The sequence below is a fragment of the Lissotriton vulgaris genome, chromosome 11 (assembly GCF_964263255.1).
Source record: "Lissotriton vulgaris chromosome 11, aLisVul1.2, whole genome shotgun sequence".
Lineage (NCBI taxonomy): Eukaryota > Metazoa > Chordata > Amphibia > Caudata > Salamandridae > Lissotriton > Lissotriton vulgaris.
The window spans coordinates 958,189,032-958,215,132 of record NC_141699.1 but is presented as its reverse complement, the minus strand read 5'-3'; the positions used below and the strand labels follow the sequence as shown (position 1 = coordinate 958,215,132).

General features: G+C 42.8%; 1 protein-coding gene across 1 annotated transcript in view; it reads right to left on the bottom strand.

Moving 5' to 3' along the window:
• GMPS (guanosine monophosphate synthase) overlaps positions 1-26,101 on the bottom strand; it is a 433,428-nt gene that overhangs the window by 309,526 nt on the left and 97,801 nt on the right. Inside the window, exons 4-5 of the mRNA XM_086944124.1 lie at positions 21,382-21,479; positions 960-1,063 (exon numbers count right to left, since the gene is read on the bottom strand). Of these exons, the coding sequence (XP_086800250.1) occupies positions 960-1,063; positions 21,382-21,479 (202 nt within the window). The remainder of the gene's footprint in view (positions 1-959; positions 1,064-21,381; positions 21,480-26,101) is intronic.

The window sequence follows — 26,101 nt, the reverse complement described above, 5'->3', positions numbered from 1 at the left end:
CTAACTGCAGCTCATATGCTTCGAACATACATATCTGACCTGAAGAGAAGTTTCTTGAAATCAGAAGGTTTGAAGAATAACAGAGCAGAGCACAGGGAGACTCCCTTCACACGACGTGCAGTAGAAAATCGGAGGGAACTAGCCTCTGAAGGGAAGATTGTAGAGGGTGCTGTTGCCTGATAGATTGTAGACTAAGTTTGGTCCGTTAAATTTAAAAAAAGGGTCATAGATAGACTATTAAATTCAAGACCTAGTGCCATTGTAGCCTATGCTACTAATATTATGATTGCTTTGATATAATACCGTGGGACTCCCACTTAGACGACGGGGAAGGATTCAAGCATGTAAAAGATCCAATACTGTAGATTTTTAATTTTTTTTATAATACACATAAATCCTTTTTTTATATCAATTACTCACAAAATTTCATGCAACGTAGAAAGTGGAGAACCACTGTTTTATTTATCAAAATGTACTCCTGGGATCTACTAGTGTTTGAAAATAATGTCCTAAAGTAACAAAACCCTTTCTGTGGGAAAACAGTTTAGAGATATGTGAATTGTTGCCAAATCGTTTGTGCCCAGCGGTTTTAGCTTCAGACAAGTTGGTCATTTATTAGTGTTATGAAGGGCAGTCTTAAAACGTGGAGTGCAAAAGGGAACACAGTTTTGATGAAGTCAAAGTTTAAAAGTAATGGTATTAAGCTAGAGAGAACATTTTGTGTATATGCGCATCAGAAAGGCGTTGTGTCTAAACGCGAGGTTAACTAATTAACTATACATGATAGTGTCAAGGCACTGCAGTCCTGGTAGAAGGTGCATGTAAAACATACTTTTAAGTTTAAATGTAGGCTGGATTTGTGTAACCCAAGCATAAAAGTAAATTTAACATATTTCAGGTTACAAAAATGGAATCTGTACATCAAGGCAAACATGACAACTCATTAATATTTTGCTTACCTGCTACAATGTTCCCAGAATGTGCAACAACCTTGAAACCATCAGCTACTTTGTCTACACTGTCGCCATGTGTGAGCAAAACCACCTCTTCTTTCTGAAGTCCCCTATACGTTAAAGCAATAGAATTATATTTACCCAAAATATTTTGGAACTAAAGAAAAACAATTAAGCAAAAAAAGGAAATATCAGTCACTTATTTGCAATCCTAGTTCTACATTATGTGTGCCCTCATTGAGTTCATAAACACCAACAGTCTCTGTACATGTACTGATTGACAGAAAACTTTACCAAGAGAATTTTTAAAAAGCCCTTTCATTTGCTTGCCACATGTGTGTTTTACGTCACAGGTTTCTTTATATTTTGATACAGTGTTGTCTTACCCTTGTTGTTTGTTCCCCTCCTTTCATCCAGGTTTTGCCAGAAGGAAGAGATTTTTTGCACTCCCCTTCCCCCTTCGGGATTACTATTGTATCCATGACATAGGAACGGTACTCTTTAGGACACTTTTTGGACCGTCTCTGAAACTTAAGATTAGGTTTTTTGTTTCCCCAGGTCCTGATGAAATGCTGCTCATCCGTTAGGAGATTCAAAGCATGAAACAGGTCGACCTTTTAAACCAACTTTTCACCTCTCACCTCACACTGGGCTGCAGCAGGTTTCATTTTCCTTGCCAGCCACGACTCTCATAGTCTGTTTTTAACCATATCATCAGTGCCCAGCGAATAAAGGTTCATAGGACACTCATAGCTATTTTTCACACGCCCACGGTACCCACTCTACTCACTACACCGACGCCCCACCACCTCATTTCATAGGGCCTCCTGGCTAACAAGCCAGAAGATCTCCCGCAAAGAACCCCTCTGCAGGGCCCACAATGAAACTAAGAAATGGTTTGTAAGAAATATGCTACTTACCAGTATGCATCTGTTCTTGGCATGTAGGGCTGCTGACATTCATATCTTGTGCATAGATCGCCGCCTAGTGTTGGGTCCGGATGATTGCACATTGTTGTCCTGGAAGAGTCTTCGAAGTATCATCGATAGGTGGCTCCTCCACTGGACTACAGTGCACATGGGCATCCTCTCCATCTTCAGATTGTTTTTCGCCATTGTGGCAGAGATGGAGTGTAATACAGTAAGTGCTGACCATGCCGGAGAATGATTCTGAGTGCTACAGCTGCGACAGGCCCCGGGGAGGAGGGCGGGCGATATGAATGTCAGCAGCCCTACATGCCAAGAACAGGTGCATACTGGTAAGTAGCATGTTCCGTTCGAGGCATGTGGGCTGCTGAATTCATATCTTTTGCATAGAATAAATAGCAGTTACCTCCTTAGCGGTGGTTGCCCGTGCCAGCTGCAGCAGTCTTAAAAAGAGTTTTGAGAGCAGCCTGTCCTACAGCAGCTTGCTGTTTGGAGTGTACATCTACGCAGTAGTGTTTGGTAAATGTATGTATGGTGGACCATGTGGCTGCTCTACATATATCCTCTAGGGGAATGTTACCTAGGAAAGCCATGGATGCCCCTAACTTGCGTGTGGAATGCGCTCTTGGGGGAACTGTTAATGTGCGTTTAGCTTTTTGATAACAGATCTGTATGCACTTAACAATCCATCAGGCTATACCTGCTCTGGAAATGGGGTTGCCTTGGTGTTGTGGGGAGAAGGCAACAAATAGTTGCTTAGTTTCCTGAAATCCTTTGTCCTGTCAACGTAATACAGGAGAGCTCTTTTAACATCTAAAGTGTGCAGTGCTCGTTCTGCCACTGAATCAGGATTTTGGAAGAAAACGAGTAGCTCTATGGTTTGGTTAATGTGGAACTGTGACACCACCTTAGGCATGAAAGTGGGGTTGGTACGCAGCACTACCCTATTAGCATGAACCTGCATGAAAGGCTCTTGAATAGTTAGTGCTTGAAGCTCACTAACTCTACTTAGCAATGTGATTGCCACTAGAAGACTAATACATCTAAAAATGTGATCATATCTTTTGAAATCGAGTAGGTAAACTTGATGTGTTGATGACAATTGTTTAATCGTTGAATGTTTTCTATTAGTAAGTTCTCCTCTCCTCTCCTTTCCAGGTGATGATCTCATCAAAATATCTTTTAAACATGATCAAATGTTCATGTTTACAACTCCATGTTGTATCCTGTAAAATATAATCATACTCGCAAAGTAGTGCGTATGTAAATTAACTCATCAGTAAAGGCACTCGTCTTGTAAACTTTCAATGTGATGGAGAAGACGACATCCTGTTTCACATAGTAAATTTATGTGATAACGCGCTCCTTAAGTGTTTTTGGCTGGAGCCGCTCCGTGGTTTGCCGACCAGGTTCTTGAAGCAGTAAGAGACGCGCTAATGTTTGTTAGTTTTTAAAGCGCGAGTAAGTTCACGCTGGTAACCGCCATGCGGGGGGACTAGTTAAGAATCATGAACGCTTGTATATAAGAGACAGAATGTTGCATTTTCACTGAAATGTTTCCGTTTAGAGAGTGGATGGCAGATTTAATGTATTACTGTGTCGAATAATCAACCATTAAGGCGAGGACATGAGAGTCAGTCACCTGACATCACTATGATACATTGAAGGATGAATTTATTGATTGTTTATATTTCACTTTAAGGACGTATGTAATTTTTCAGAAAGTTGATTCAACTGCAGTGTTTTCCACATGCTAAACTGTAGCACTATGTGTCATCTAGTCAGAAATTTTTTATCTCAATGTACATTTTTATGACATGTTTTAGATTAGGATTATGGACTGATTATAATCTTGTTTTATTTCGTTACTTTTTAGGCCCCTGAAGAAGGGTCCATGTAGAGTCCCAAAATGCATTGGGATGTGAAACTAATGAAGTGAACATAAATGAATGATTAATGTATTTTTGCTGATTGAAGATAGAGAGAATATATTTCCTGACAATAAATAACAAGTCAAAGAATAGATTAACTTCATTTACAGCCTCATCTATTGCTTTATTTGTGTGATTAACCTGGATAAGGAACTGTCGGTTTCATTTGAAAAAGTGCGCACTTTAATCGGGAAATGGTTCGCCAGACCTGATCATTTTTGCATCACAAAACAATGCCACAAATATACTTCTTTTCTCCGATAATTTATTTTCTTCATCAATAACTGTTATTAATATGGTTTGCACAAGATTAGAGTGAGACTTATATAGACGCCGCATTACTGCGTTATTACACTCTGAGAGGGAACGGAAGGAGCCAACTGATAATTGGGTAAGATGGAGGGGCGGGGTAATGTTACAGGTGCTATAAGTAGAGAGAGGTGTGAAGGGAGGATTTGGATTGCTGTGAACACGGTGGAAGGACATTCATCAGATCACTTGTTGAAGGTTTGGGTCAGTACAGAATATCTCATGAAGTGGGGCAATAGCTAGATTGTGAGGTGGCTGCAGACACTTGTTTTGTATTGTTAATGGGTACTGGTCTGTTAGGATTGCAAAGGTGATAGTTGGAAATATGTGGGCGTTTTAGGTAGTTGGGAAGGGGCAGGTCTGGGTATCGAAATAGCGGTAGCGATGGAGCTACACATTTAGCGGGAGGACGTTGATTAAGGAGGGAGCTGGAATCCAAGGCATGGATTCTTAATATGAAGTGCAATAGGTATCATGTTAAAATTGTGGAAATACAGTCTAAAATTAATGTTTTCATTTGTAGAGCACCCCTGCCGAAGGGCCAGCAAAGGCCCAAAATGCATTGGGTTGTTGGAATCAACAGTGGAGGAATATTTATGTACGCTCCATTATAAGGCCTGGATTGGCATTTTTGTCGCATTAAGGATATAGCGAAAAGCATAAGAGTCTCTCATGTGACAACTGGATAAACATTGGTTAAAGAGAAAATGTAAAAAAAATTGACGAAGAAAATAAAATATCGAAGAAAAGAAGTATATTTGTGGCATTGGTTTGTGATGCATCATACCCAGCTGTCATGCCATGCCGCTCCACTCATCCCATGTACCAAAGACCCTTACTCCAACATGGAAAGCAAGGCTCCGGGTGGCTGCAGTCCTACTTAAGGACAATGGGGATGGCGTCATCGATAGGCGTGGACAGCGCTGGGGGGTGTTGGCATGGGAGCAGGCACCAGAGAATGTTTAGGCCTTGCTGGCGGCGCCGCTATGGATCCTGCACAGGATCCCTGGGGCCCAACTGGAACAGAGGTTGCATCTGCCGGTGGGAAACCCAGTAGGGGTCCCTCCCGAACCCAGGGGGCCTGAAGACATTCCAGAGGTGTTGGGCCGCCCAAAAATAAGGTGTGTGCCTCATAAAACCTCACGTAGTTGGGGAGGGGTATCTCCGGGAAAATCGGGGTGTGGAAGTGAAGAGCCAACCCTGGTTGAGGCTCCGCAGAAGTCCGAGGGTTGGCATGCCAAAGCGCCCTCATCTCATCTGAAGATTTGGACATTCAGATAAGTTGAGGACGTCTACGACTCCTCCGACTTATTTTTCTTGCGACTTCCCTGACAAATTTGACCGGAGGACGACCAGCAAATGTGGCTCCTTGAGCGGTCCTAGGACCTTCCATGCAACCACAATCTTGATTGTCAAAGAGTCATCCAACTTCGGGAGATGAGGAGCTTTAGGGTGCATGGAGTGGCATTCCTTGCAGGCCTTCCAGTCCTGCCCTTTTTCGAGGCACCATAGATAAACCAAGTGGGAGTCTGCATGGTTGAAACCAGCCAGTTTCTTGAGGACATCCCTGTCACACCAGGAGAATGGATTTTTCTTCAAACGTATTCGAAAAAAGTGAGTAAAGAACTGGCTGAGGGGGTAGCTCTTCACAAATCTGAGCTATATGGGACGGAAAGGAAATAACTGACATCAGCGTGCTGAGGTGACACCTATTGAAGTGCCAGGGTCGTCACTTTCGACGCAGAGCCAAATGACACACCTACCAGCACGCAGGGTTACTGATAGATAATGTTAAGAGCCAGTCTGACCCCTGGTGATACTTGTAAAGTAAGGAGTATGCAGCTAGTAGTTTACACCGGATTTACACTTCCTTAGAGACAAACATGACATTTTTACCTGTTCCCAAAGCAAAGAATTGAACTTATTAAATGTAATAAGGTAACCCTATGGCACAGGTAGGCTTTGCAGCAGTGAAAACAAATGTAACACTTAGAAGTACATGTCCAACATTATAAAGACTGTACTCTGCCCAATGGGCTGTGTAGGGCCTACCCTAGGGGTGAGTTACAAGTATTTAAAAGAAGACCTGGCAAAAGGGATAATTTTGTTCACCATCTCTCTCGCTCTCCCCTCAAACAGACATACAATTACTTGACTGTACTATTTTACAGCATGCCAAATCATTTAGTTTTTCCTGCATACCTTACTTTGCTGCTGGGCCTCCAGCTGGAATACAATCTTACAGTATGCCCCCATGGAATCTGGTCCATGCATCTTATCCCTCCCTTTTCTGGTTTCTCTTCATACCTCAGCTTCAGCTGAATTCCTATGAAGAGGGGAGGGCCACTTGTACTGGACAACTTTGTTACTAACTGTACACAAAAAATGTTCTCTTGAATTATTGCATGGAAGAAGTGCAAGGAGGGTATTGGTCTACCAATTTTGCTTCCTTACAAGCTAACTGAACAAGGCGAGATGGCCTTGCAAGTTCTTGTCAAAATGAGCACTGTCAAAAAGTGGTTTCAAAAACAGAAACATGGAGATCATGCAAACATTAGCTTTCCCAAGTGGGTTCTGTCAGTGGCGGCAAATGTCGGGGTGGGGGGGGGGGGGGATATTTGGGCAGACCGGGTATGTTAGGGCCTCACTCTAATAGCTCTCCCAATAATCTGGAGACAAAGTCATACCAGGATTACATGGATTGCTTTTGTAGAGATTCAGTCTACAAATTCCCACTTCAGGAATCATCCAACATCCCTCTTTTCAATTTTAGAAAACTAACTAGAGCCAGCCAGCGGGGCTATATGAGAGAAGAGCCGAGGTGTCTTTGGAGTGTCCCCGATTTGCCACGAAAAAGCGCTTTGCTAATAAGTGCCTTAAAATCTGTTTTGGTCAAGTGATGTCTCAAGCACCTTGTCCAAGAGGTCAGGCAAGGAAGTGGGTACCACATCAAGATTCAGGTCCTCTAACAGATATATACAATATTTGAATTATTACTTTCAGATTGTTAACAGCCTTCTGAACAAAGAGCTTGTGTAAAATGAATCCACAAGTATTTATATTTATCTACATTTAGTATACAGGTTTTCAGCAGCCACTAATCATCCTTTATGTGCCAATGACCACACACTACTGTCAAGATTTCCTATTTATTTATACATAACCTGTTTTCCTCATACTCCCAACGGATTTAACTGCCGTTTAAGTATAGTTAAGTTTACCAGTTACAACCTGGCATGACATGACTGGACTACAAAGACAGTGGTGACTAGCACTCCGATAGTTCATATCCTTAGACCACAAGCCTAACTTGGAATCTGCAAGTACCCATCATCATAACATTTGGAGACAGTAAAGCCTAAATGATCTTTGGGTCAAGTTTTAGGCGAGATTTTCAAACTATTAAACCCATTGAGGCAATTCCTAAATAGAAAATAACGCTTTATGGTCATGAAGAGCCTGCTTGCACCTCTTTAGGGGGCTTAACTAAGGGCTGAAACAAGTCAACCAATACTAAGAGTAGAATCATCCCCCTTCATTTCTGTCCACATGTGGACATAGTTAAAATAAAGATGTTGTAGTCCACCATGAGGTATGTATTTTAAACATTTCTTAATATCTCTGCAGGCACAGCACAAAGGAAACTTCATTCTGATGTACTTTTTCCTTCGCAAGTATTCAACATAGATCGCCTGAAAAACATCCAAGAGTTCCCCTACCTTAGCAGGGTTGTGGCCAATGCCAGCTGGCATGAAGAGGAGCCCTAAGATGAAGTATGCCACCAGACTGGTGGGTGAGTGCTACAGTACTTTAAAACTAATATTTCAATTAAGCATTAGATTAATACTGACCCAATGGTTCACCAAATTTTGATCCACAGTATTCCTTGCATTTTGTTAGGATTAGATTAGGGCATGTACCCTATAGCCTTCCTCTTTCCTCCCCTTGTAGTAGTTCTGAATTCTTTTTTTCATTCCTTTGGAATGAGAGGCAGGGATCAATGTAGAAGTCCATAGACTCATTGTTGAAGGACAGGGTGGACAGAAGCCATCTAGTCATCTTTTTTGCGAGGTGGGCCTCAACACAGGAATTTGTCAGTTTAGACGTACACATCGAGGTCGAGTTTAAAATATACCTTTGACAGCTAGGAGGTCATCCAGGCACTGCCTATCATGACGGATGTCACTGGGAAACAAAACTTTTAAACGGGGGCAATAGATGATCCTTGAAAGTCGTGGGGCAGAATACTTCATCCTTTCCCGAAATTCAAGCAAGTGAGACTTCTTCTAGGAGCTGCCATAAAGTGCTGGACGTATAATAAGACAATTCTTGTTGGCAAAAAAAAAAACGGTGCTTTTTTAAAGCAACATTTTCAAATACATACGCTCTACAGCTAAAGGCCCTGACAGGGTTTCGTTACATAACCAAATGTTTTAGCGGTGTGCCAAGCCAATGAAGCCCGATGCGCCCCGGGAGTTGACATTTGTTTTCAAAATCTGGGGTGACGACACGTCTATAATTACCACCACTGTGCAAAGGCCAACATTTTGTAATGGGTGCTCCCTCTTGATAAGAATTCTACACAATATGCCAGCACCTGAATTTTACCAAGGTTCTTTATATGTCAAAATGAAAAACGAATATGCCAATATTTAGCCTGCCATGGGTTCCCCTTATGCCTACAAGTTCATCTAGGGTACCAGCACAGGCATGTTGCATGGGTGTGCCTTATGCCAATAATTACCTGCCACTATGCCAGCAAGTTGCCATGCGTCCCCTTTGTAGCCAAGAATTACACGATTTGCAAGGGTAACATATTCTCTCTGTCAGGCACGTGCCCTCATTCTCACAGACTTCCTCTCAACTGCTCATTCTCACTCAGTTACACTCACTTGCATTCTTTCACTTATTCTCACTCACTGCCAAGGTCACTCAGACATACCCTCACACATACAAAGACAGGTTTCCACAAATATATACACGTACATATGCACTCTCACCCACACAAGAATTGAGAGATGCGTATATTTTTTTACTTAGCTTTAGGGGCATGCACTGCTCTTAAGCTGCTAGGTGCTCCATAGACCCTTGGACAGGAACACAGCAACTGCTTCCCTCGTGCTCTTAAGAAACTGAAAGCCGAAGAATGAAGCACATACACCACTCTGATGTGTACACAACAAACAACACACATCTATATATATATATATATATATATATATATATATATATATATATATATATTCTCTCTTGCTCTGCTTCAGAATTTGTCTCTTCTAAAGAACTGCACTCGTGGGACCAAAGGTTTTGCGGTGCTCACACCAGAGGTTTATTCACAATTATTGACAAACGCGTTTCAGCCTACGCCTTCCTCAGTGTCAATTGCATTATGGAAACTGACCCGGGATATAGCGGTAAACAATCATAGACATGGTTGACGGACTTCACTGTTTGTGGGTCGCGCCATCTTTGAACATGTAAATACACTTCACAGTAGGTGCATATTACCCCAGTTGGAAACAAAACAAATACAGCCGTGTATCGGCATGGTTCCCCGTATTTATACATCCGGGGAAGATGTCCATTTGAGTTTCCAGAGTCCATCAAGCCATGTATTGGCAAGACCCGTTTTTGGCCAGCTTCAGTGCAAGATATATACAGTGTCCCAGCTTCCCATCACCATTCTAAGGATCAAAGATCCCAATACTTACAAACATTTCTATATAGTTAAACTTTATACAAACTCATTCTTGGATCTACAGGGTTTGATATTGTCTCTTTCATTCTTTTATTTTATTTTCCCAGATGTACTGCCAGTTCTTCCCCATGGTTCAATCCCCTTGGTGCCTTGGTCATAAGGTCAATTATGTACCTCGATTCCAGGCGTCTCAATGTTTTTAATCTGTCGCCTCCTCTTGGGTTTTCAGGTACAAAGTCTAAGCCGAAGTATTGTAATTTAGTTCTGTCTCGCTGGTGCACCATATCAAAATGTCTTGCAACGGGGTATGCTGGGTCGGCTTTCTCTATTGCCCTTTGGTGTTCGAGTACCCTGATCTTGAGTTGGTGGATCGTGCTTCCTATATATCTTAGCCCACATGGGCAGATAAGGCAATACACTGCATAGTTGGTACTGCAGGTTAGGAATTTCTTGATGGATTTGGAGATTCCTGCCTCTGGGATGTCATATTTGCGCACCCTCTTACATCCCGTGCAGGCCTTGCATTTCCCGCAGGGGAAGAATCCACCCAGCTCCGCAATTTTGCTAGTTCTAGATGTTGCCTTTTTGAAGTGGCTTCTCACCAGAGAGTCTTTCAGTGACCTCGCTTTTCGATACGTGATCAAGGGCTTAGTTGGAATGTCCTCTTTCAGTATGGGGTCCGTTCCCAGAATGTGCCAGTTTTTTTGCAGGATTTTTCTGAATCCCACGGAGTTGCTGGTATATGGTGTAATTAGGCGAAATTTTCCTTCATTCTTGGATTGTTTCTTGGGGACATTAGGCTTTAGGAGTTCTTCCCTTTTAATCTTTCTTACTTTTTTCAAAGTTTTTTCAAGAGACACTGGATCATACCCTCTTCTGCTGAACCTTTCTATGCAGCCAGCTGCGGCTGTCTCAAAGTCCTGCTCCCTGCTGCTGTTTCTTTTCATCCTGAGCAGTTCTCCATACGGGATGCTTTGTATCAGCCTTTTTGGGTGGTTGCTGTCGGCTCGCAGAATGGAATTGCCTGCCGTCGGCTTCCGGTACAGTGATGTTTGTAACCTGTTGTTGTCTACTTCTACCCTCAGGTCCAGGTACTCAGTTGTTGTTGCACTTATTGTACCTGAGAAGTGTAGGTTACAATTGTTGTCATTCAACATTTTGATGTACTGTTGTGCCCCCTCCATCGTCCCTTGCCACACGATGAAGAGGTCATCAATGTACCTAAGCCATTTTATCACTCTTTGTGTTCCCTGTTCCTCAGTCTGAAGGACCATGGGCACCCGCTCCTCCCACCAGCCAACGAACAAGTTCGCGTAGCTGGGGGCAAAGCAGGTGCCCATCGCGGTCCCAGAGACCTGTGTGTAGAGTTGGTCATTAAACAGAAAAATGTTGCTTGTGAGACAGAACTCTGTAAATTCCAGCAGCATACGATTGTGAAGAGCGAATCTGGCAGGCCTTTTGTTTAGGAAGTGCTCCACTGCTGTCACGCCTAAGTCATGTCTGATGTTAGTGTAAAGACTAGTTATGTCTAACACAACCATCAGATAAGTGGAGTCCCATGTTATATCAGATATTTTTGTTAAAAAATCTTTGGTATCTTTTACATGTGATTTAAGCTGCGTCACCAGGGGGAATAGGAAACTGTCTATGAACTTAGACATATTTTCTGTTAGTCCATTTATTGATGACACTATTGGCCTCCCTGGGGGCTCCCTTGCGTCTTTGTGGAGTTTGGGTAAGTGGTAGAAAGTTGGAATGGTGGGGTTGTTGCTTCTCAAATACATGTTCTCTTCACTCCCCAGCATGGATTTCTTGTACCATTTGTTAACCAGTTCATCATACCTTCTTATGCCCTCTTTATATTATCAAATGGACATCTTCCCCGGATGTATAAATACGGGGAACCATGCCGATACACGGCTGTATTTGTTTTGTTTCCAACTGGGGTAATATGCACCTACTGTGAAGTGTATTTACATGTTCAAAGATGGCGCGACCCACAAACAGTGAAGTCCGTCAACCATGTCTATGATTGTTTACCGCTATATCCCGGGTCAGTTTCCACAATGCAATTGACACTGAGGAAGGCGTAGGCTGAAACGCGTTTGTCAATAATTGTGAATAAACCTCTGGTGTGAGCACCGCAAAACCTTTGGTCCCACGAGTGCAGTTCTTTAGAAGAGACAAATTCTGAAGCAGAGCAAGAGTGTTATTGCGGGTACCCATTACCGCAAACTGCACCCGCCCACGAGTGCCTTGATTTCCAGTGGGACAGGGAGCGTAATATATATATATATATATATATATATATATATACATACATATACACACACACAGTATGTAGTATGAGATTTATATTATATATAAATCACACACTGAACACTACTGGAGTAAGAATGGAATTTTAAAGGAATCCTAAGGGAGTAGGTAGAGTACAATTTAACAAAATGATGTCCATTATTGAGGAAGTGAACAAGTTGAAAAATGTTTGAAAGACGCTCATTTGAAGAGGAAGGTTGAAGAAGACCATGGCGGCCAACAACAAGAAAGGCAGCTGACCGATGGAGATAACACAGGAAGGAGCAGTTACCCTAATCTATGATCTTAAATTGTCACTCGAACCTTGTTGTTTCTGCACTGATGCTAAAACAGATTGTTGCTTTGCATTCATGCAGGGGATTGTGGTGATCAATGTAATCCTAAAGGTAGAAGAACAAGACTTTAGGGAAATTGTAGAGGAACACTGGATCGGTAAGAAACAGGGTCTACAGTGGTCTTAGAAGGAGAACATACCCGTTTCCTTAAGTGGTTATAAGGCGCCAAGGCAAATGGAGGGCTCATTCCATAAAACATTGTTAAAGACTTCTCTGTGGTGATATTGTAGTAAACTTGCACATGTTTTAAATTGTTTTGCTACATATTGGCATTTTGCATTGCTAATTACCCATGTGACTGGTGTTCCATTTCTGCGAGCCCTGGCAACCCAATTTCTGAAAGGGCAAGTTAAATAGCTCAAGGGAGAAAATACTACCACGACTACAAGCCCCAACTTCGTTGTTTCCATATCTTTTGCAAAGTGATCCAATGCTGTTCCAATGCTTTAGATTATTCAATGTGATTAGGTTGGTTGTGGGGCATGATGTTTTAAAAATATTCCAATTACGAAAAAAATCACTTCTTTATTAGGATCTGGTCAACAACAATGGTGCTTAATTTAATGTGTTTTCCGTAAACATCTAGAAGTGCTTTTTCCAATACATTAGGAAAAGGAAAATAAGGGACTCTTTTAAAGCCAAGTTTTTAGAATGTGTGTAGGATATAAACTTGGTTTCACTTACCCTATGACTTCCGAAACCGGCATTAACCAGCTCTTATCTCGGTGGTGTATTTTTAATCTGACAGACTTTGGGAATTTACCTACTCGGGGTACGCAGTAGAGCTCTGAAGTTCGACTGAACACATCTGCTGGCTTGTTCTCCTTTATTAACCAACAAGTTTATATTCTCTTTACAAGAACTGCTATTTTCCCCCAAAAAATAAATGGAAGGGATGTTCAATAAATTAGGCATTAATGATCAAGGTATAGCCTGTATAAAGAACCACCACATTACGTTCATATTTCACTATACTAATTCACCACTAATCCTTTATAGGTTCCAAAGTAGCATACTACTCGCTGAAAAAGCGCTTCAACACCTCATCTGGGGTAGCAAGCGATATAGCAATGCAACCCTTTTACCTCTTCTACCCCTCTCAATCCAAATAACTAACATACCCATCTCTCAAATTACTTTCATATTTCACTATACTAATTCACCACGAATGCTCTATGGGTTCCGGAGTAGTCTGCTACTCGCCGAAGAAGGGCTTTGATGCCTCGTCATGGGTAGTTAGCGCTACATAAATGCAATCACAATAAAATACACTTTCAAAAACTATACACAATCGAGGGTTTATTCTCAAGTTGGAGGTCCACAATTAAAAACCATACAAACTAGGTAACCACACTTCAATCTTACGTGTGATCATTTGTGAAATATGATGGATGCCTTTTCTGGCATGCCATGTGGACGAGGCCCACAGCTGGGAAGCGATCCGATTTGAAATTGACGAAAAACAAAACAATTTAGGGATGTGGCCACAGGCGGAAGTAACTCTCTAACCGCTTTTTTCGTGAGAGGTTTTCTACAAGAAGGGGAATCTTCCCAATCTTATATTACCAAATATGAGGCAATGGGAGTCAATGTGCGCCTACATTTCTCCTCTTGTTCAAAATAAATAACCAACAAATAATGACAATGACATACCATAATAAAATAACAAACAATAATTGAGGCAAGCTGAAAAAAGGTTTTAAATAAAAATGTGTGCAGTCTTAGCCACTTAATCAAAACGTGGAAACCTCAAACAGTAGTACTTTGCCGGACACTGAAATCAGATATGCCGGACAGAAAATAAAGGACATAACTTTAGAGCGACAGCCAAATGAAACATTTAAACACACACCAAAACCTAGTACTAGCAAGAAAAGGACAAGCAGACATACGGCGTTCCCCTTAGATAATACTGCCCAGCATGGCCTGCACAGAAGAAAAAAAATCTAAATTGGATTAAAGACGAATAGATTTTGATATACCTGCCACACGCCCTTTTGAGTAGTATTTGAGTAGTATTCCTACTCATTCGAATGTGGCTTGCAGATTTTACTTGCACGACCTTAAATGTGCTTACGGTTTGTTTTGCGCCGTCCACTGGCCCTCAAGTTCTTCTTCTAAAGGCGAGGCACCACTCTGATCAGCTCCCAGAGTAGGGTTTTGGGCCGTCCACTGGCCCTCATATTCTTCTTCTAAAGGCGAGGCACCACTCGGATCAGCTCCCAGAGTAGGGTTTTGGGCCGTCCACTGGCCCTCATATTCTTCTTCTAAAGGCGAGGCACCACTCGGATCAGCTCCCCGAGTAGGGCTCTCACTTCCTTTCATTGGCTCCCTCGCCTACCCATCTTTGCCGTCCGCTTGAACCTCAAACTGGGCTTTCTGACTAGTTACAGACTTTGGTTCAGAGCCGCGTTGGAGACATGCATGCTCTGCTGATCTTGTTCACCCTTTGAAGCTGCACGCGCGTCTCCCATGGTTACTAGGTAGAGATTCTTAATTAACATAACATCACGGTGGCGTTTGTGATGTCATTCTGTTGCTGAGGAGTAACAGTAGACATTGCAATGCATATCTGCCTCCAGGTCCGTAATGAAATCTGGAGTTTTATCAATAATGGAGGAAAACAAGTAAATAGATAATCACTATCCCGTTAAAACAAAACATAAAGAAGATGGAAACACATGAGCATGGTTCATCGGATAATCTGGAAGAAAAACCACGTGAACATTAAGTGCTAATGTTTATAGTTACCCACTTTCAACAAGGCTGCTTGGTCAGGGCTCTAAAATAGGACTTCTCACTTCGTCAAGAATTGGCAAAAATGGACATAAACAACACACTACCATAATCAAGGCGAGGCTAATTATGCAGCATGGGAGGGCCAAATTATGCGGCAGGATTGACTAAAGTATGCAGCAAAAGGGACATATTATGCAGCTGATGATGGATCATGTGGCAAACTAACCCAAAAATGTCACAGCCACAAAAATCACATAATTGCAGTGGCCCTGACCGTAAGTTAAGGCCAGCCCACTTCCCTTTCCATGTTTTGATCTTGCACTTCCAAAGTTTTAGGAATAGTAATATGTTTTTATATTCTTTTCCTATTGGACCACACATTTAAGACCAGGTTATGCCTTTGAAGAAAATCATCTCTTAGCATTTTAGTAACTCACAAAAAGGGAGCGCGATCAGCTTGGGGTTCTTAAGTATTCCCCATTTTGGTAATGAATCAAAGCGAGGCATATTCAGAACTAACTCAGACACTTCATAAAAACATACGCTTATCAGACGTCTCTATGAATACCAGACAGAGTTTGCTAAATACTACACGAATTCAGCTTGCTGCTAGGACACACCCACCACATTCCCACATGTAAGCATAAGGTCAGAGGCCACCAAAAGTGGTCTAACTCTACATTCCAACCCTCCCAGTTGTGGCAGACCCTAAATGTAGGTTTGGCAATTAATCCACAAGGGGTACAGGAAGGGATATCATGCTGAAAATGTGGTTAATAATTCAGTAGCACTGTCGGGCAGTTTCAATAGCTACTCACTTAGGAGGGCAGCATAGTGAGGCACAGCACAGGTCCCACTAATCTATTTCCATGGAGACAAAAAAAAAATACACTCAATATTAAGTCTTGCTAGTTTTCTAAATTTGTTTGCAAGTGAGTGTCAGCATGAGAGGGGTTAGGGAAAGAGTTCTGCACCCTCTGAGGATTACGGCCCTCCTGGGGGAGAGAGGGTCCGGTTGGTTAAAATATAGTACTTCAACAGGCAGAGTTTGCCTAATTTCTGTTATAGCATGCAGCTGGACCACCCCTTCAGATGAATAAAGATGCAACGGGGGAAGTACTGTTCTCGGGCCAGAAAAAGCAACAAAAATAAACACACGGGTGAGCCAGTGCTTTTTTTTGTTTTCAATCTTGCCGAGAATTTGTGGACCCTCTTTGGAATTGCGGCAAACTGAGAAGAAAATAAAAATTTTGGCACTCCTACCACCAGGCCTAGGGGTTCTAGGTATTCCTACCCAGCCCTTTCTGTTTTTTGCCTTTTTTCTTAGTACTCGGACTATTCTGAGTCCCAAGATGGCTGCCAACACTTTCTGGTTGAAGTGTTGTCAGCCAATCCGATCTTTGAATGAGATCTGTCGATCCAGCGGAGGGTATGTGTTCCTAGATATTCTGTTGTAAGTAGTTTAGGTAGGCAGCAGGACACGTCTTCAGGTTATTAAAATGGATTTATTAAGATAGTACAAGATAAGACAGCAGAGCAGTAAAACCTCACAGCTGACCAAGACTGGAATCCTCACATACCAGATAGAACACTCTTAGGTTGGAAGGTAGAAACACTAAGAAAGGACTACAGACACCAAGTAGCCATATTGAAGAAAGTATGCGTATACAACATATACAAATGTCTTTTTTCTTAAATAACTCCATAACTACTGAATGGATTTACACCAAATTACAACAAGCATTTGCAATGCAATAGGTCTCGCATTAGGAAAGTGTGAGCTATTGGTATTGTAAATGCCATTTTTCTAAAATATGTGTTGGCTTTGAAAACATATAAATTAATAGCATTGTTATTCACAAAGCCAATAGCTTACACTTTCCTAATGGGATTCTCATTGGCTATGGCAATACTTGTTGGTAGCAAGCAAGGACAGTGATGTTGTGGTGCTGAGTGATGCGGTTCTGGTGCTGAGTGATGCGGTTCTGGTGCTGAGTGATGCGGTTCTGGTGCTGAGTGATGATGTGGTTGGGCAGAATTATGATGTGGTGGTGTCTGTGAGTGATGTGGTGGTGCCCCAGCGTGATGTGGTGGTGCCCCAGCGTGACGTGGTGGTGCCCCAGCGTGACGTGGTGGTGCCCCAGCGTGACGTGGTGGTGCCCCAGAGTGACGTGGTGGTGCCCCAGAGTGACGTGGTGGTGCCCCAGAGTGACGTGGTGGTGCCCCAGAGTGACGTGGTGGTGCCCCAGAGTGACGTGGTGGTGTCCCAGAGTGACGTGGTGGTGTTCCAGAGTGACGTGGTGGTGTCCCAGAGTGATGTGGTGGTGTGAGTAATGCAGCAGTGTGAGGCGTGCAGCAGTGTGAGGCGTGCAGCAGTGTGAGGCGTGCAGCAGTGTGAGGCGTGCAGCAATGGGAGGCGTGCAGCAATGGGAGGCGTGCAGCAGTGGGAGGCGTGCAGCAGTGGGAGGCGTGCAGCAGTGTGAGGTGTGCTGCAGTGTGAAGCGTGCAGCAGTGTGAAGCGTGCAGCAGTGTGCACAGCAGTGTGAGGCGTGCTGCAGTGTGCGGCGTGCTGCAGTGTGCGGCGTGCTGCAGTGTGCGGCGTGCTGCAGTGTGCGGCGTGCTGCAGTGTGCGGCGTGCTGCAGTGTGAGGCGTGCTGCAGTGTGAGGCGTGCAGCAGTGTGCACAGCAGTGTGAGGCGTGCTGCAGTGTGCGGCGTGCTTCAGTGTGCAGAATGCAGCAGTGTGAGTAATGCAGCAGTGTGAGTAATGCAGCAGGGTGAGTAATGCAGCAGTGTGAGTAATGCAGCAGTGTGAGTAATGCAGCAGTGTGCGGCGTGCGGCAGTGTGCGGCGTGCGGCAGTGAGAGGCGTGCGGCAGTGAGAGGCGTGCGGCAGTGAGAGGCGTGCGGCAGTGAGAGGCGTGCGGCAGTGAGAGGCGTGCGGCAGTGAGAGGCGTGCGGCAGTGAGAGGCATGCGGCAGTGTGAGGCGTGCGGCAGTGTGAGGCGTGCGGCAGTGTGAGGCGTGCGGCAGTGTGAGGCGTGCGGCAGTGTGAGGCGTGCGGCAGTGTGAGGCCTGCGGCAGTGAGGCGTGCTGCAGTGTGAGGCGTGCGGCAGTGTGCAGCAGTGTGAGACGTGCAGCAGTGTGAGGCGTGCAGCAGTGCGCAGGAGTGTGAGGCGTGCAGCAGTGTGCAGCAGTGTGAGGCGTGCAGCCGTGTGCAGCAGTGCGCAGCATGCAGCAGTGTGAGTAATGCAGCAGAGTGAGTAATGCATCAGAGTGAGTAATGCAGCAGTGTGAGGCGTGCAGCAGTGTGAGGTGTGCAGCAGTGTGAGGCGTGCAGCAGTGTGAGGCGTGCAGCAGTGTGAGGCGTGCAGCAGTGTGAGGCGTGCAGCAGTGTGTGGCGTGCAGCAATGTGTAGCGGGCAGCAGTGTGCAGTGTGTGGCGTGCAGCATGGCGTGCAGCAGTGTGAGGCGTGCAGCAGTGTGAGGAGTGCAGCAGTGTGAGGCGTGCAGCAGTGTGTGGTGTGCAGCAGTGTGTGGTGTGCAGCAGTGTGTGGCGTGCAGCAGTGTGTGGCGTGCAGCAGTGTGTGGCGTGCAGCAGTGTGTGGCGTGCAGCAATGTGTGGTGTGGTCGGTGTGCGAGGGAGCCAGTGTGTGTGGTCTGTGTGAAAGGTAGGCAGAGTGAGTGGTCTGTTGGAGAGGGGTGTAAGCATGTAAAGACAGCCAGAGGCGAGAGTGGATCAAAGTGCTGTTTGTGGAGAAAGTGTTTTTGTTTTGCATACAAATTATAAGAAAGAATGGATCGGTGGAGGTAGATACGAGTGGGAGGCGAAAACAGGGCTTTGGAAAAGGAAAAGTGCAGCTTATGAGAGAGAGAAAGAAAGAAGATAAAAGGACAGCGCGAATCAAGAGGAAGAGAGATAGGAAGAGGCAGGGTGAGAGGATGAGGAATGTTAGAAACAGGAGAAGAAATAGGTACATGAAATGAAGAAAATGTAAGGTCCTTATTGAAAAAAGAGGAAGCTACGTGCAATGAAGCGGGAAATGACGTAATTGAAAGGAAGAAAAACATGGGGATGGGTAAATAACATAACAAGCTCTCGTCATTGCTGTGGCGGGGGAGCGCATTCCTTTGAAGTCAGCAATTACACCGTGTATTGACCTCCACGGGCCAGGTATGTGGCTACTGCACAGGGGCGGCTGGGGAGGACCTAGACACGGTGTGGGAGGAGGGGGCCGGAGACACGGCCAGACCAACGCGAGAGCAGGGCAAGACGCTGTATATGGAGAGAAGCGAGGCAAGATTATAGAAAAGACGGGAGAGGAAGAAGAGAAAGATAGCGGGAACGCATTCCTTTGAAGTCTGATGCGGCGGGCGGGGGAGCGGCAGTCTTTGAAGTCTGATGCGAGGCACAGACAAATAGTGGTGCGTCATGTTCAGCGCTTCAAGCAGTAGTCATGTTCAAAATCCCTATGGGAAATTGCATGGGGAACGCACCTTTTGGCAACTCCCCTTTTTCCTCGGCCCCTGCTTGACGGATAACCCTGAAAATTTCAAGACAGCAGTTCAAGTGAAGATTCGCCAAACGGCGCCAAAGTTATTAGCAAAACCTAAAATGCTTTTCCTATGGAAACTAGGTGCTATAAAACTATATTAAAAAGAAAGCGGTTTCACTTACCTGCGATATACGTACATTTTTGTTGTAAAGGTATGCGTGGTAAAGGAATTGTGGGTAATGACTGGTTGGTAATGGCAATGCATTGTAAACATGACTGTGGTGACAAGTCCTTTGCGTGAAGGGTTAGCACAGCTTAGTCAGTTTCAAGCTGCGCTTTGCACAGCTCTGCCGGTTTACCCCCTATCTTCCTCCAGCAGGTTGATGGCCCATTCAGGCACATTTAATCCCTCTATTTTGTAACTGTCTGGGAGGACTAAACAAAGTCCAACTGCCAAGGACACCAAGTCACGTGACCTAGGACAGGCTGCAGGCACCAAATAGCAAGGGCAGAAAAATGCCAACTTTCTAAAATGGGCATTTTCAAAATTTTAATTTAATAGCAGACTACCAGTGAATATAATGTTTCATTACAATTTCACAGAAACCAAATATGAAATGCTTACTTGTTCCCAATCAAAAGTTAGCACTTAATAAATGTTATAAGGCAACCCAATGTTACCCTATGGGACAGGTAGTAAGAAACGAAATTAGGAGTGTTTCACTATCAGGACATGCAAGTACATGTCCAGAACTTTTAATTACAATGTACCCTGCCCTATAAGCTCCCTCGATCAACCTTAGGGGTGACGCATATGCAATAAAAGTAGACTTTAAGGCTTGGCAAGGGGGTTATTTTGCCAAGTCAAACTTGCAGTATAAAACTGCATTCAGGCTGTAATGGCAGGCCTGGAACCAGTTTAAAGGAGATAATTAGGTGGGAGGCACAATAAGTGCTGCAGGCCCACTAGTAGCATTCATTTACAGGCCCTGGGTATAAGGTATACCACTCTAGAAGGGAGTTATAAGTAAATGAAATATGCCCAAGAGGTGTAAGACAATGTTGCCATGTTTAAAGAAGAAAGCACAAGCACTTTAGCAATGGTAAAGTCCAAAGAGTCCTAAGGCCAACAAAAATGAATTCAACAAAAATAGGAGGGGTGAAGGCAAAATGTTTGGGGCTGGCCCTGCATAGAAGGCCAAGTACAACAGATGTTTCTAAAGTTTAGTCATTTGAATTAGGTTTGACAGTGAGAATCACTAATAGACACTTATGTTTTTTAAAGTATGGATTGATACAGTTTGAAATTCTGAAAAATTCTGCATTGAGCATTGGCGAGCCAGTACTCTTTCTTTAGTTAATGACCACCATTTCATACTGGAAAGCAAACATTCTATCATACATACATACAGTAAAAGTATGGATTGATACACTTTGAAATTCTGAAAAATTCAGCATTGAGCATTGGCAAGCCAGTACTCTTTCTTTAGTTAATGACCATCATTTCATACTGGAAAGCAAACATTCTTTCATACATACATACCGTAATAAGTACAGTTTATTTAACAACCTCATAATGTTTTGCAGTGGATAATGTAATGATAAACCAATGCACTGCATATTCTGTCTTGTCCGAAGCACTTTTTTGGTAAAATGTACGATTAAGAAACAACACTTTACCTGAAAAGTGAGCATGAATTATCTATGTTTATATTGAAAACACCATCCTCTCTCACATTTTTTTTGTGCACTGAACCACCAAATACTTTATTCATCATCTAAAAGAAAAACAGACAAGCCAAATTAAAAGCAAGTTGAGAAACGTAATTTCAACATTTGTCCTTAACAGTCACAATCCCCACAATAGACAATGGAATTTTAGAATGCTAAAGAATGGAGATTATGTACATATAGCTATCTGGGTCCTACCCAATACACATTTACGGTAAATAGCGATTCATTAATTTAGTGGCTGTAAAGTGTTGGCTGTCAGCTGGTAGTAATTTAAAAGCCTCCGGTAATAAAGACAAAAGAGATTGACAATTAGTAACAAAGGTAAGTAGCAGCTCGATTTTAGTAAGAGAATGTGGATGCCATGCATCATTCTTCATTCATAGCACTTGAAGAGTTTGATGTTAAGGTGTTAGAAATAATTGGGGTAATGAGGGACAAAAGTTTGAGACATGGCCTGCTTCTGTACTCTTGTTGGAATTTGGACAAAATATTGAGTTAAAAATATTGTGCTACAGGAACATCGTCAAAAAAATATTGTTGCTACCGTAATATTGACACAAATTTTCATTTAGAATATACATGTTTTGGAAAGAAATGTGGTTTTCAAAAATAATATTCTTAATATAGTTCATTACTACAGTTGTAAACAAAAATATTGTTTTTCAATGAATTCAATGTGTTTTTTACATTTTATTTAGATGTTTCTTAGATGGTTACTTTAAATATTGCTAATATTTTGTAAGCAGTTTATATTTGTTGTGTATTTAATACATATTTTGAATTTTTATTGTTCTGTATAATTCTTTCAAAGTCCTTTCCCTACTGTTGCTTAGACTGGAGTGGGAATACTAAATCTAACTCCTCCAAATTCGAACACCTTCCATATTGTTGCTTAGACTGGAGTGGAAATAGTAAATAATTCAACCAAAATCCAACATCTTTACACAAACAGGAAATAGTAAATATAATCTTTTGGAAATCCAACGCTTTCCCTACTTTTTTTTTAAATCTGTTTATTGGTTTTGCTTGTACAATAAAAACACAAACCATGTGAACTCCATTCCCGCGACATTTCAAATTGTTCCAATACCACATTTTTAAATGACTACCTTGTTAATGACATGGTATTTGTGCTTACATTCTGTGGTGCCCGGCTGCAGCGAGCTGTTACAAAGTTGCGCTGCTAGTAACTCCAGGATTCAGCAGGTCTCCACGCACTCCCCTTAACATTTTGTAATCAATCATTTCCCATCTCTAACCTTCCAGTATCATCGGCATTTGATTGTGCAAATAAATTCAGTTTTAAGGGATCCCAAATGACTCTTGGGCGGGACGATGGTGGTAACAATTCGGCGTACGTATGTAGTTGTTCTTGACAAAAAAATCAGGGCATTTAACCATTCTTTAAATTTGGGTGCTCTCCCTCTCCCCCATCTACAAGCCACTTTGCACTCGGCCAGTAAAAGCGCCAGTGATCTGAACCTTCTGAATCGGATATCAAGGTCTCTAGTGTAACCCAGCAGTGTAGTGAGTGGGGTGTCGGGTATATGAATCCCACTCATCTGATCGAGCACCTCTAGTACCTCTATCTCCATTACCGTGGGATTGGGTCGCAATCCCAGGCTAAATGGCAAAATCCAGCACTCTCCCTACCGCATCTGTCACAGCGGTCAGCATCCCTTAAGTGAAAGCACATATGTTTTGCAGGGGTATAATATCGACGGTGCATATACTTGTAATGGATCATTCGCAGTCTGCTGCTGGCCAACACTTTGCCCGTCTGTTGACAGCAATAAGTCCATTGTTCGTCAGTTAAAGGGAGGTGGTGTTCCTCCTCCCAGTGAACGCTTTCCCTACTTTTGATTAAAATAGAGTCTTAATATTTGTTATAGTGGTTGCATTATTATTTGCAAGTTTTATGTTATGCGTAGAGAAACAGTTTTTACTATATTTCTTTACTTAATATTTTTCATATAGTTTTAATTTATTTCATATTATTTATAAAAATGGAAACCATTGTCTAATATATAGTTTTTTAATTTAGTGTACACTGGAGGAATATATATATATATATATATATATATATATATATATATATATATATATATATATATATATATATATATATATATATAAATATATATATCTCACAATGTGACCCTCGGACCGCGATGCGCTCAGCTACCGGTGCTCTGCGTAGGAGCCGGATCATGGCCCAAACAACAATTTTAATCCAAGGACGCGGCACTCCAGACTGTTTAAAGCTTGTTTTATTTACACTTCAGCTCGAACCAACGCGTTTCAGCCTACCTTGGCTTTGTTCACGGTAAGTGAGCCATCATTTGTTTTCACTTTATATCTCATTTCTGCCATGAGGGGGCATGTAGTATTCTTATATTCATGCAAAATATTTACAATTAATCAGACGTTAATCACTTTTTAATTTATATACATTGAGATGGTTTAACAGCAATTTTACGTGCCTACTATGGGGTATAGTACCCTTTTTTTTTTTACATGTTTGGCAGTGTCGATTGAAAAACAAATTATTTTAGCCCTTGTGTTGCATGCTGGTATGTGTAGTGCAGCGTTTTGCAACCAATTATCAAGCCAGTCATTATAGGTCTAATCCTGGTGCAGTTAAGTCTCCTTACATTACAGCGATGTGTCCCATGCAGAAGTTTGGTACTTCTCTTATGTCCTATCTCTACTTTTCATTTGCATTTTGTCGTTTCTATTTCTAGTTCTGGTGATATTCACTTCTGAATTATTCTCAGTTTGTGAGGCATGTTGCGTAGGATCATGGCATTGTTCCGATATAGTATCTCTTTTGATTTTAATGATTCATGCTTCGTACACCAGTCCAAATTAATTCGTTTTTTGAGGATTTAGTACCCTGAGATATAAGACCAGGTTGGATTGTTGCATTTTTTTTTTGTATTGATTTTTTTCCCAATTTTATGCATGGAATTTACATTTCTTCAGTACAAACATAAGCGAATAGTCAAATAAGTGGGACCATAAGGCAAACAGAACTGCATAAATACAGTATCACTTATGGCAACAAAAATACACGGTGAGGAGAAGACATAAATCAACTTTGACTGGAAGAAATGAAAAGTAGCTACCAGTACTTCATATCTTAAATCCAATCGGTCACGGGAGCACAAGTCAGGGCTCCCATTACCGTCTTCCTTCTACCCTTGATCTTATAAATGGCTACTTCAAGGTTATACATCGCCAGAAGTCTATTCCGCCAGCTAGTAAATGACGGAGGGTCAGGGGTAATCTAGTCCTTGGTTATACAAGCGCGAACGACCGCCATACAGATAAACGCAAAAGAAGTCATTGCTTTAGATCTTATTTGTACATCAGTGTCTGAATTCACAGCTGTCATCACCAGTTCCCCACTGATCGAAACTGGTGACCCCATGATTAAAGCAAGGAAGTGCTAGATAGAGAGGAATAAGTCAGCCAATTTAGGTTGTTGTTTACCATCTAGTACCTCTGTTTGTTGCACCTTGAGATCCCTGGTCTATGCTTCATATATTGATTTGGAATTTTATTCTCTCTTTTGCTTAGGTCTATGTTTTTTACTTTGTTCACAAGCAATTATGTAAAGCAGTATTTCTGATTGTCTATGGCAGGCCCTACAAAATTGTTTGACAAATCTAACGCACATCCGATTACTTTTGCCTTCTACCTCTCATCTTCTACCTCCTAACTCAGTCTGACTACCGCTTCCTTCGTACCTATTTACAGGACTCCTATTCTCCTGTCACTGGCCCCTCTCTCTCATATCATCTTGTGACCACATTCCCTCTCTTTGTTCTTTTCCTCTGCTGAATCCTCCCATTACCCTTTCCCAACACCGCGTCCTTCTACTCCTCCCTTTCCACGTCTCTCCCTCAACAGCTTTAACACACTGCCCTCCCTTGACTTCTCACATGACTTTCTGATTTACCTCTTTTTCTTTGCCCAATATGCCTCCTCTCAATTTCCCTTCCCCCACCCAGGACCTTTATCTATCTAAACATGGTCCCAACTCCTGGTCCATTCCGTACCCCCCCCAATCTTTCTAAAAATGCAAGAAAAAAACTCAAACACAACCTCCTCATTCGAAATCCTGAAACACTTATTGTTGACAATTACTACAGCTTTACCACCCCCATTAAAACTAACTACATCTTCTATTCCAGCCCCTCTAAATAGAAAAGCATTTTCACTCAACATCTTCCAGTCACAAAAACGTCCATAATACCCCATGGCCACAAATTTTCCACCACTCCCTCTCCAACCTTTTGTGGGGAAATCAACATCTCCATTTTCAAAACTGGAAACATCCTCATCCAAGCGGCCGTACCTCATCTTAACACCTTCGAACTCCATTTCAGATCCTTGGCCATCCAACTTTCCAATTCCTCCAATAACCTCCCATACTCTCCACCTCCTCTCTCCCCACAGACCCCGCCCCACCAGCCCTCCTCTCCCGCCCCTGACCTTTCAACATCCAATTTCACTATGCAAACGTTGCCACCCATCCCCTCTTTCCTCACTATGACCCCCCTCTCCCCTTGATGCTCTCCTCACCCCCACACTCCCAATCCCCCTTGCACCCAATCAGCCCACCCATTCTCCTCCCTACTACTCCTCCCTCCCGGCCCTC